At 47.7% G+C, this 12,075-nt stretch overlaps 1 protein-coding gene across 3 annotated transcripts in view; it reads left to right on the top strand.

Moving 5' to 3' along the window:
* PRKAG2 (protein kinase AMP-activated non-catalytic subunit gamma 2) overlaps window positions 1–12,075 on the top strand; it is a 318,286-nt gene that overhangs the window by 277,730 nt on the left and 28,481 nt on the right. For all 3 annotated transcript variants that reach the window (XM_066585251.1, XM_066585252.1, XM_066585253.1), the window contains one exon: window positions 11,858–11,967. In XM_066585251.1, coding sequence (XP_066441348.1) covers window positions 11,858–11,967 — 110 coding nt within the window. The remainder of the gene's footprint in view (window positions 1–11,857; window positions 11,968–12,075) is intronic.

Here is a 12,075-nt window from a genome sequence, read left to right as displayed (position 1 = left end):
TTGAATGACCTGTGAATGAATTTGCATGTAGATTTCCTCTAAGAACGTTATGTCGGCGAACGACTAAAAAATAAGCACTCTCTAAGCACAAATGAACGATGTTCGTTTGTACGCGCAAATGACTCTTCCGAGTGACTGTCTGAACAGGACTTAATCCTTTACTCAACCACGCCGTCAGATAGCCATGAATGAACGGACCTACTGGTGTTTTTCTACCTCATCCTGACATTTCCATCTCAGTGTGTGGCGCCACCATAACTCCTAGACAACATGCCCGCTGCCTTGGGGTCATATTTGATTCTGATCTCTCTTTTACCCCCTACATCCAATCTCTGGCCCGAACATGTCAGCTGCACCTCAAGAATATCGCAAGAATCCGCTCTTTTCTCACTGTGGACACGCTAAAAATGCTTATTCTTGCCCTCATCCACTCTCGGCTCGATTACTGCAACTTGCTGCTGATCGGCCTCCCCTGCACCAGACTCTACCCTCTCCAATCCATCCTGAATGCGGCAGCCAGGCTCATCTTCCTGTCCAGCCGCTACTCGGACGCCTCTGCCCTGTGCCAGTCACTGCACTGGCTGCCCGTTAAATGCAGAATTCAATTTAAACTCTCTACCTTCATCCACAAAGCCCTCCGCAGCGCCCCCCTATATCGCTTCCCTCATCTCAATCCATCACCCAGCCCGGGCTCTCCGCTCTGCTAACGAAACTAGACTGCGTGCCCCTCTAATTCGAACTTCTCATTCCCGCCTCCAAGACTTCTCCAGAACAGCACCAGTCCTCTGGAACGCACTACCAAAGGCTACCCGAGCAATCCAGGACTCGCAGAACTTCAGGCGTGCTCTAAAAACGCACCTCTTCAGGGAGGCATACCAAATCCCCTAAACCAAACTGCTCTGTACTCCACCTGATAACATGCTCCCTGTCCTACTGACTGCATTCCCTGCTAGCCACCGTCAACCGCCCCTGCAGTCATACCAACTCAACCACTATACGGCTTAAGTCTGAACACTGCCTGTGTGTGTATAGCATCCCTCATTCTCCACCCCCCCCCCCCCCCCATACCGCACACATCTCCAGCCCTTTACCTTCTGTATCACCCCAGTATCTGTAGTATGTAAGCTCGTTGGAGCAGGACCCTCACCCCTACTGTTTCCATCAACTGATTACTATGTAACCGTGGTTTTTGTACGTTTGTCTTTCTGTATCCCTCTGTTTTTGTAAGCGCTGCAGAATATGTTGGCGCTATAGAAATAAAGATTATTATTATTTCACCATGGCCCAGCCATAACGAGTATATTGGCTCCTTCTGTAAGGCTGAGGTGACCTATTAGAGGAACGCTGTGGTTTCGGGAAGTTGATGAAAAGTTATGTAATACTTTCTGTATCGGTTCCTCACGACTTACTAGGTTGCTTCTTGCAGACATTTGGTCGGACCCTTAGAAAAATATGTCCGTGAGATTTAAACCAATAGGGGGATTTACCATCCGCTTTGCTGAAGTATTTTGGCGTAAATGTGTTCCAAATTTTGCACCCTCCATATTTGTGCTACAATTTGTGACTCTTCTCTTTGAAAAAAAGTGTCAAGGAACACGGATGGAATTAACCGTGAGGGGCAACAAGTTTCCAATAGATGTAGCATTGAAATGAAACACAGAAAAGGGTGCAAATACAATGTAAGTCTGTACTTCCTTTGTCTTGAGAACAGTCCGAGATGCGTCACATTCATTGAGGTGCGTCTTAATTATTTTGGTGCGTTTCACTCCACTGAACTTAAAGGGCATTTATCATCAATCCATAGGGTAGGAAAGAAGTCTGGTAACCGTGGGCTCGCACCATCGAGACCGCTACTGATGCTACAAATGGTGGGGGAGGGGTCGTCCTCCTCACTGCGGGTTTTCTGCACTCCCAGCACTGAGGAGGAGAGGGAATGGAACGATAGTTGCGCGGTGCCGCTCCTTTCATTTTCAATGGAGAATGATCGAGTACAAGCGCTCGGCTATTTCTTTCAGCCTCATTGATATAACTGGAGCAGCGGTCGTTAATGTACAACCACTGCTGCCTTTAATCTGACGTCACTGCAGGCTCTATTCTCTCACTCACAGTAACAAGAAGACACAAGACCCTCATTCTCAAGATTTACAGGGAGGGGAGTCTCAGCGGTGGGACCCCCATAGATCATACTTTTATCACTTAACCTTTGCAATTCAATTTTGGATTCAGGGTTTCCTAGGGGGCTTTCTCTTTCTGCCATTATACAATGGCGCCATCTGCTGGCTAGAGCCAGTACTGCGGTATTGGACATGCTGGAGAGGCTCCTGACAACAGAGTGGCCAGTAATCTACAGTAAGAATACCCTGCCGGACGTCTTCCGACATCAGAGCTGAACAGCCTTCTATCAGAATGTCTTTAGACGTCAGACAGTGGACTGGAAAGGTTTAATCTCTGTGAATAGATGATAAAGGGCTTAAATCAAGATTGACTTTTACGTATGAAATACTAGTCTTAAAACTCGATCTTGGTACAACCCCTTTATCACTTATCCATAGGGTAGATGATAAAACAGTGGGGGTGCTGAGAACGGGGTCCTGTGTCTCCCTCTCTTCCTCCTTGCAGGCTTACAGCGTCCCCCCGCAGTGAGAAGGAGATTGAACAGAGTTGCGGTCACACACGTGCGGTGCTGCTCCATTCATCTCTAGTGGGACTGCCGGAGATAGCGGAGCGCTTGTACTCCCCTATTTCCATCAGCCCCTTGAAATGAATGGAGGCGTGCCATACACACATGCAACCACCGCTCATGGAGGACATGGATCAGCGGTGACCAGTCCCTAGATATTTATCTCATATCCCGTGGACGGCAAATAAATATTAGTGGGAAAACCCCCTCATTAACGCTCCGCCCTGGATGCCCAGCTCGTTGAGGTATACAGATGTAAATTGGTAGACGGAATCCCCTTTGGCCTTCGCTGGGTGACCCATGAATATATTTTATCGTTACAAGCACACGGACTCATTTACTTTTAAGCAACAGGTTTAATCTACATATAGACTTGGGAAAAGCGGCGACAATCGCTATATATTGTGCCCGGCGGGAAACCCTCTGCAGCCCGCCCGCCAGATATGACAGCGCTATGACTCTCTGCTCTGAAGGACACGCGGGTTGTCTGACTCTGAGGCTGGATGGTGGATAGGAGACCTTTATGGCTGCGCTATGTCTAGGTTAGTAATATAAGACCTGTTGTGGATCAGTATTCACGCCTGGCGCTGTACTCTTCTGATTTATACTTCTGCGTATATCATCTATAATAAGTCTCTTCATTTGCATTAATCAGCCACCCCTCCCCGCTGCGCCTAACCTACATACAGTGTAATGCATACATTATTTAAAGCTGGAACATCTTGAGATATAATCTTCAGTCTCCTCTTATTTTGGTTCAGACAAAAGTTCTACATAATGGATGGAAGCAAGGGAAACGCTTTAAAGGGAATCTGTCAGATGGAACACTCTGTCCCAACAGTGGGCATCGTGTTATAGAGCCGGAGGAGCGGAGCAGATTGATTAACAAAACCTTTCCCCTTTTTTTAAAACTTAAACCTTGCACATTCTGAGCCTAAGGAGTCCAGTGGGTGGTCCGGTCGGTGCTTGACAGCCTGAGGGGTCCAGTGGGTGGTCCGGTCGGTGCTTAACAGCCTGAGGGGTCCAGTGGGTGGTCCGGTCGGTGCTTGACAGCCTGAGGGGTCCAGTGGGTGGTCCGGTCGGTGCTTGACAGCCTGAGGGGTCCAGTGGGTGGTCCGGTCGGTGCTTGACAGCCTGAGGGGTCCAGTGGGTGGTCCGGTCGGTGCTTGACAGCCTGAGGGGGGTCCAGTGGGTGGTCCGGTCGGTGCTTGACAGCCTGAGGGGGGGGGTCCAGTGGGTGGTCCGGTCGGTGCTTGACAGCCCGAGGGGGGGGGGGGGGTCCAGTGGGTGGTCCGGTCGGTGCTTGACAGCCCGAGGGGGGGGGGGTCCAGTGGGTGGTCCGGTCGGTGCTTGACAGCCTGAGGGGGGGGGGGTCCAGTGGGTGGTCCGGTCGGTGCTTGACAGCCTGAGGGGGGGGGTCCAGTGGGTGGTCCGGTCGGTGCTTGACAGCCCGAGGGGGGGGGGGGGTCCAGTGGGTGGTCCGGTCGGTGCTTGACAGCCCGAGGGGGGGGGGGGTCCAGTGGGTGGTCCGGTCGGTGCTTGACAGCCCGAGGGGGGGGGGTCCAGTGGGTGGTCCGGTCGGTGCTTGACAGCCCGAGGGGGGGGGGGGTCCAGTGGGTGGTCCGGTCGGTGCTTGACAGCCCGAGGGGGGGGGGGGTCCAGTGGGTGGTCCGGTCGGTGCTTGACAGCCCGAGGGGGGGGGGGGTCCAGTGGGTGGTCCGGTCGGTGCTTGACAGCCCGGGGGGGGGGGTCCAGTGGGTGGTCCGGTCGGTGCTTGACAGCCCGAGGGAGGGGGGTCCAGTGGGTGGTCTGGTCGGTGCTTGACAGCCCGAGGGAGGGGGGTCCAGTGGGTGGTCCGGTCGGTGCTTGACAGCCCGAGGGAGGGGGGTCCAGTGGGTGGTCCGGTCGGTGCTTGACAGCCCGAGGGGGGGGGTCCAGTGGGTGGTCCGGTCGGTGCTTGACAGCCCGAGGGGGGGGGTCCAGTGGGTGGTCCGGTCGGTGCTTGACAGCCCGAGGGGGGTCCAGTGGGTGGTCCGGTCGGTGCTTGACAGCCCAAGGCCCAATGTCCACGGGCAGATTTGATTTGCATGGCACACCCATGCGGGGGATCCACAAATCAAGCTGCCCATAGGGATACATGGGCGTCCTTAAATCAGTTTAAGCATGAAGATTTGTTTTGCAGACCTTTTGGTCCAGAAAGCAAATCTCAGCATGCTCCACTCCCCTGTGGATCCCGCAGGGACAGCTTCCAATGAAGTCAATGACACCTGCAGCTGTCACTGCAAACGGGTTGCAGACCCTGCAGGAAAGCAGGAGATTTGGATAAAAACAAAACTGTACTGCACATGTCCGATGGCGTATCATGAGGAGTGTACGCAATACAGCAAACCTGGAAGTGGAGGGATCTGCACAGATACAAATCGAACACGCCCGTGGACATGAGCCCTATGGGGTCCAGTGGGTGGTCCGGTCAGTGATTGACAGTTATTTGTGTATGCAACTTGGGATCAGCTGGTAGTTGGCTGCAACCGTCCATGTCACTGATGCAGGCCATCATGGCTGGAACTGAAAGAAGAGTGCAGCGGGGGCCAGGAGCTGCTTTGTTTTTGTTTTTGTTTTTTTAAACTTACAAGGTTTTTTTTTACATTTTTTTTTTTTTTTTTATAACAGCGCCCTCTAGTGAAAAGCTAAGAATGAAGGGATAAGAAAGAATGGAAAGGGCATGATAGAGGGGAGAGGGACAGGGCCGAGGAGCTCCCCAGCGAGGCGGAGTATGGCTGAGCAGATTTCAATGTCATTGTTTCTCCCCTTTGAAGAGGATGTCGGCTCTCCAGACATGTCAGTTTTTAATACTTTTATTTCCCATGAAATTTTAATTTTAGAACATCATTTCTTAGTCCTCTGCATTATCCTTCCTCTTATTATTCCTCTGGGAAGTCGATGAGTGGAAAACTTTGGATGCCTCCTGTCGCTGCCCACCGCCCTTCCAAGTGACACAACCATGACCTATACTATGTGTTCTATTAGTACTTATATGCTGATGAGGGAAGAGGTATAGAATAAATCTATATTCTGCAATCGTCCACCGAAAGCTCTCTTGGCAGCTTCCCATGCCGATATGACTCCGCCATCGCCTCTGGCAACACTTCCTGTCAGCTTTTGGTGTTCTTTATCTTGGGAGACACCATTGAATCTAGTTGTCCAATTCTATCAGCCTGACTTGTTGTTACACCCACATCTGTAGGGTCCGGCGTCTCTGAAGTATTCGAAGGCAGCTTATGGAGATGCAAGCTGTGACTTAATACAGATACAGTATATAGGTGGAGGTGCGTACAGCTACTGTATGTACATCCTTGATGCGCTCCATACCATAATGTCTATATCTTAGATATAGGAGGGGTTGTCCATTCCGTATGCATGGATTGCTTTTCCTTGGCCAAGATCTAGAGGCACCCCTCCCCCTCGTTTCTTGCACACAGCCCCTAACCTGTATGTATATTACTTCTCCTCGGACAATATCATGTAGTTTCGTTACGGTCGCCAGAAGAACCCCCTAAATAGACGACCTGCAGAACTTTACATCAGCCCAAATTTCACAGAATTTTTTCATATTTTTCCTTGTCCACAAGTCAGAAGTAAAGTAAAACTCCTTGTCTTTCCTGGAACAGATTGTGATTCTCCCCAAATATCCTGGGAACAAAACTCATTATCTTAATTGCCAAAAGTCTGGTAATTATGGGAAAGCATCTGTGGAGAAGATATATATATTTTTTTCCCCCGTTGCAAATACTTTGTCGTAATGCAGAAGGATTCTCCGCACGTCTTCCCTTCAGCGGTTCGGTCACAGAACTCCTCGGATCTGTTCACACGGCACGCAGATATGCAGATGAAGTTGCTGTACTGAATTTTTTTTGAAATGTACAGAATAAGCAATAATAAGCATTTTTGCCATAGGCTCCATCTGTCTGTTCTCTACATTTTTGATAGCCCCTCTTAGCTATGCAGGTAGGTGAGGAGGATGAGGCTGAGAAATCCAATGATTTTCAATGGTTTCCTTCACATTTGCGATGTTTTCATTCATGTGATGTTGCGAAAAATCACGGCGTGTCCCATCTTTTTGCGTCATCTGCTGTTATAGCCCACCCGTGGTAAGGAATGGCAAGTTGTGCGTTTGGACACGTTGGTTGAAGCACCAGCTTTGTTGTATTCTGCTGCTCTTGACTGTTCAGTACCTGTTGATCGGAACGGTTCTTGACATCCTCCTCTGACCCCTTTCAGTGGTAAGTTGTTTCTGTCCACAAGATCCCACTAGATGTGTTTCCTTGATCCCACTATTCTCATATACTCTGCACACCATTCCATGAGAAAACCCCATGCGGTTGGCAGTGACATCCTGGCCCCGGCTAGTCTAGCCCCGATGACCAGGTTTTGTTGGAATCGCTCAGATGACTGAATTTTCTCATGTAAAGTGGATTCACACTGAAACTGATCTGTGGAGAACTTGTCACATGATTTTATACTGCCCTCCGGGGTCATGTTCATTAAGGGATCGGGGGCTCTAATAAAGCGACTATCCAGTGTGTATTCTACCCTTTTGTAAGTTCTTAGGCCTCCTTCCCACAAACGGATTTCCGCTGCGTAATTCGCGGCAGAAATCCGCTGCGTTGCCCGCAGCTATTAGGTTCTATTGAACCTAATAGCTCAATGCTCACGGTGCGGAATTCCACCGCGGAATTCCGCATCGTGAAATCTCCCGTCCTCACCCGTGGCATGCTCTATTTGCCGCGGGTTCACGCGCGGACGGCTTCCATTGCAGTCAATGGAAGCCATCCGTTCACGCTATCTTCTGCTGTAGCACAGCAGAAGATAGCGTGAAACCGCTTCCCCGCCCACCGCGTCATATGACACGGTGGGCGTGTCGCATGTCACAAGCGTCATGCGGGAGTGAGGGCGCCGGATCTGCAGGTAAGTTTGGGGTCTCCTGGGGGGGCGCCTTGGCAGGCTCGCCGCAGAATTTCGCGGCGGAGCCCGTCACGGCCGTGTGCAGCCGGCCTTAAACATATTTTTTTTTTTTTGCCCGTTTCCATGAAGACACATAAGTCTGATCCTCCAGTCATATATAGAATCCTAGACTGGTAGAGTTGGAAGAGACCTCTGGGGTCATCGGGTCCGACCCCCTGCTCAATGCAGGATTCACTAAATCATCCTAGATGGATGTCTGTCCAGCCTTTGTTTGAACACTTCCATTGAAGGAGAACTCACCCCTGCTGTGGTAACCTGTTCCACTTATTGATCCCCCTCACTGTCTAATATCTAATCTGTGTCTCCCCCCCTTTCAGTTTCATCCCATTGCTTCTAGTCTTTCCTTGTACAGATGAGAATAGGGCTGATCCCTCTGCACTGTGACAGCCCCTCAGATATTTGTAGACAGCTATTAAGTCTCCTCTCAGCCTTCTCTTCTGCAAGCTAAACATTCCCAGATCCATTAGGGCGCCTCACACTGGCGATAAAATCGTGCAATGCCAGAGTGAGCGAAAAAGCAGAATTCTGAAACCAATGATTTTAAATGGTTTCCTTCACATTTGCGACGTTATCACTCATGCGATAGTGTGAGAGAAAAAAATTGCGGCATGTCCCATCTTCTTGCGTTTTTTAAGAATCTCCCATGTTTCCCTATGGAGCCTTCTTTTTATCGCATCGCAAAGCACGCACTTGTCATTTTTTTTCGTGCAATGCGTTTTTAACAATAGAAAGTCCTATTGACTTTTGCTTTAAAAAAATCGCATGAGAAAATCGCAAGTGGCAGCGAAGTTTTTGTAAGAAAAAGCAGCGCTGATGCTCAAAATGCGCAGGAAAAAGTTGCCAGTGAGAAGGAGCCCTTGGGCTACATTCACATGTGAAAGTGGGAAACCGCGCCGGTCAACGTGCCTTTCACCCGCAGATGCAAGGTGTTTTTCATGCGAAAAATACCTCCCATCACTTTTGGGAAATTGCAATTCTCCAGGGCGTGTTTTTTTTTTTTTTTAAGTGTGCCGGAGTAGCGGTAAGTGTTTCCCATTGATTTCAATTCGCACGCTGTTGAGCTAAAATTCGCACCACATGTCCGTTTAACTCCATTTGATATTTTTTTCCCTGCAACTTATTATTGAAATTTGTTAACGCCTCGCCCACGTGACTTGTACCACATGTGGAAAATCCACAGCATATACACTCCCTGTGACCGCTGCGCTGGCGGCCAGTAGTGGTGAAACCGCAGTCCAGAACCTCAGCTGCACCATGTGACTGGATCCATACGGCGGCATCCGTCATCCACACATTCATCACTTCTGTGGGCAGTTGTCGCACATTGGATGGACATTAACCCTTTCACGGCCAAGGGTCATTGATGCGCCTGGGTTACATTCTGCAGTTCCGGGATTCCCTTTTTTTAAAGACATGTCTGCATCACGGTTTGGTTTTTGTGAAACAAATTGTAATTTTCAATGGTAGCATTTAATGTGACAAATGGGGAAAACACAATGGCACCATTTTGGGCGGGTTTCATTTTTGAAGCGTCCATGATGCAGTAAAAATAACACGTTGTCTTTTATTCCGTGGGTCCAACAATTACAGCGATCCCAAAATAGTTTTTCTTATATTGTAGTACTTTTAAAGAAAAAAAAAATTCCCATAAAATAATTGCTTTCTGTTGCCAGATTGTGAACTCCTAGCTTTTATTTTTCCATTGATGGGCCGTGTGAAGGGCTATTTTTGTTCGCCTTTTATTCCGTTTTTTTTCTTGGAGACGTAGTACTAGTGACCAAAAAAGTAGTTTTTCTATTGCTTTATTTTCTGATGGAGTAAACCATGTAGGACTAATAGCGGGGTATTTTAATAAAAATGGGACCTTTGACAGATTTAGTGATAGCAATTTTTACACTTTCTTTCTTTTATTTTTTTGATGCTACAAATGGAAAATGAGTCCCCCCCTTTTTTTTTTTTTTTGTTAAAAAAAAACCATTGTTCCTTTTTTTTTTTTTAATTAGTTCCCTTTGGGGACTTGCACTTGTGTTTTATACATATCTAATATGTGTGTATGTATAATAAAAAAAAAAAAAAAAGAAAAATAGAAAAGAGAAATTATTTATACATATATATTTTTTAATATTTTTCTACACACTTGGTTCTGTAGATGGTAGCTGATGAATGGCGGTGTAAAAGTAGAGAAACACTCCAATTTTCTGAGAAAACCTCCATAATGCTTAATCATGGTAACGTATGGATATTATACAGGGTGGACCACAGAAAAGTAGCCCGGCAGCACACAGTTATAAAAGCCGTCTAAAAGAAAATAGTGACAAATCACTGCGCAGCTTTTCTTTCGCCACAAAAGTATAAGAAATGCAAGCTGCGCTGTGATTGGTTGCTATAGGTAAAGACAACATATTTTCTGTTAGACGGCTTCCATAACAGTGTGGTTTCCGGATAGCTTTCCATGGCCATCCTATATATGCGGCCGCTCTCTAGATTAGTGGCATCCTTACTGATGAGCTGTAAGGCTCTGTGCATATGTATATAGTGTATGGAGTGGGCCTCATTTAGCAAAACTGAAAGACAAATGCTCTTTGTTGCCCATAGCAACCGGTTACAGCGCAGCTTTGTTTATCATGGTGCTCTAGTAAAAAGAAAGCTGCACTGTGATTGGTTGCTATGGGTAACAACAACAATAATAATCTTTATTTGTATAGCGCCAACTTAACAAAGACTTTCTTTTAGCTCATTTTGATCCTTCTGCCCCAGTGTGTCTATAAATGTAGGCAGATTTGCTAATCCTGTGTAAGGCCCCTTTCACATGGGACAATAAATCATTCAGATTTCGGCATCCAGCGGAGGTCTGAAGGGTTCTGGTTTGGCGTAAACGCTGCCCGACTGAACGACGAATAAGAATTTGTTTGTTTTTCCTCGTCATTCAGTTTCTGCGTGCATGACATGTAAACAGGCCACTGGCCATCTATGAATGACTGCCTGTTCACTGTGAATGGAGGCGGGCGACTGGAACGATCCCCGCTTCATCTCCATTTACTAGCAACGCTCGTTCTTGTGTAAAAAGCTCAGGAACGACGGACATCTGTCGGACATCTGCATCCCACAGGCCGTCCCACATAAAGGGGCCCTAATGGCACAAAAATAGACCCCGACTGGCTTAAATGGGCACCAAGCGTCTCACCGTGGCTTATGCTGGATGATGAATCTGCCACGTCCCTGAATGGTGGCCGTATGTGGGAAGATCCTCCATCTGAATGGGCTCTGGGTGTTGAAAGCTGATAATAAATGGGGCACAAGACATGTAAGCTCGGTGTTTGGTGCAAATTGAGCTCTGGTACATTTAGGGCCCTTTTACACTGATTATCATTCAGATTCTAGAATGCCTGCACAATATGAATGATAATTCATTCGTCGTTGTTTGGTTCATGCAGGCATGAAAAAAAAAATCAAATGCCTATCTACCCATTTAAACAGGCAGATCCTCATCTATGAAAGACTGCCTGTTTGCTGTGAATGGAGGCGGGTGGGCGAATGGAAGAGATCTATCCGCTCCGCCTCCATTCACTGAGCAATCATCATGGAGGCTACTGCCAGGCGCATCTACACCCCGACAGCCTTCTCATGTAAGGGGGCACTTAGCTTAGTAAATCTCTCCCGTTGTGCATATATTTTATATAGAAGTGTATATACTCCATTAAAGCAACCTTCCAATCTGGGACAAATTTGTACAGGAAGTGGAGGGGGTAGTTATATTGCTGGATTTGGCCGCCGTCCTGGTTCGGGAGTAGATCCAACTGTTTCTGGGGCCCACCTTCATATGTCCAAGATGGCTGCAGTGATTCTTAGACTACCCGATGCACCCATCTTGGACATATGAAGGTGGGCATTTATATGCTGCTCTGGTTGGCCAGTGAGCAGTACCGGTAAGCAGTACACCATGGAATCCCGGTGAGACGGACTTTCATAACTCGTATAACCTTTTTTTATTGGGCAACTTTGGACCGCGAATATGGACAAAAATAGCACCTGATGCGTTTTGGTTTTTTTTGCGCACACCAATGTATTTCAATGAGTCTTATACTTCCTAGTAAAGGTTATCTTTAGTTCCGTGATGCTATATGTTCCGTACTAACGGGGACTCGTATCTTTCAGCTGTCGAAGAATCAGAGAGTGACATATATGTGCGCTTCATGAAATCCCACAAGTGTTATGACATCGTGCCCACCAGCTCCAAGCTTGTTGTGTTTGACACGACCTTACAAGTGAGTTCCCGTTGGATAATTATTGCTATTTACAGTTTGCCAACGTTTATATGTAAAATTATATGTTTGTGAAGAAAAAAAATCTATATCCATCTGGAGTTTTGTGAC

The sequence above is a fragment of the Eleutherodactylus coqui genome, chromosome 12, assembly GCF_035609145.1.
Source record: "Eleutherodactylus coqui strain aEleCoq1 chromosome 12, aEleCoq1.hap1, whole genome shotgun sequence".
Classification (NCBI taxonomy): domain Eukaryota; kingdom Metazoa; phylum Chordata; class Amphibia; order Anura; family Eleutherodactylidae; genus Eleutherodactylus; species Eleutherodactylus coqui.
This window is presented reverse-complemented; position numbering and strand designations above follow the sequence as displayed.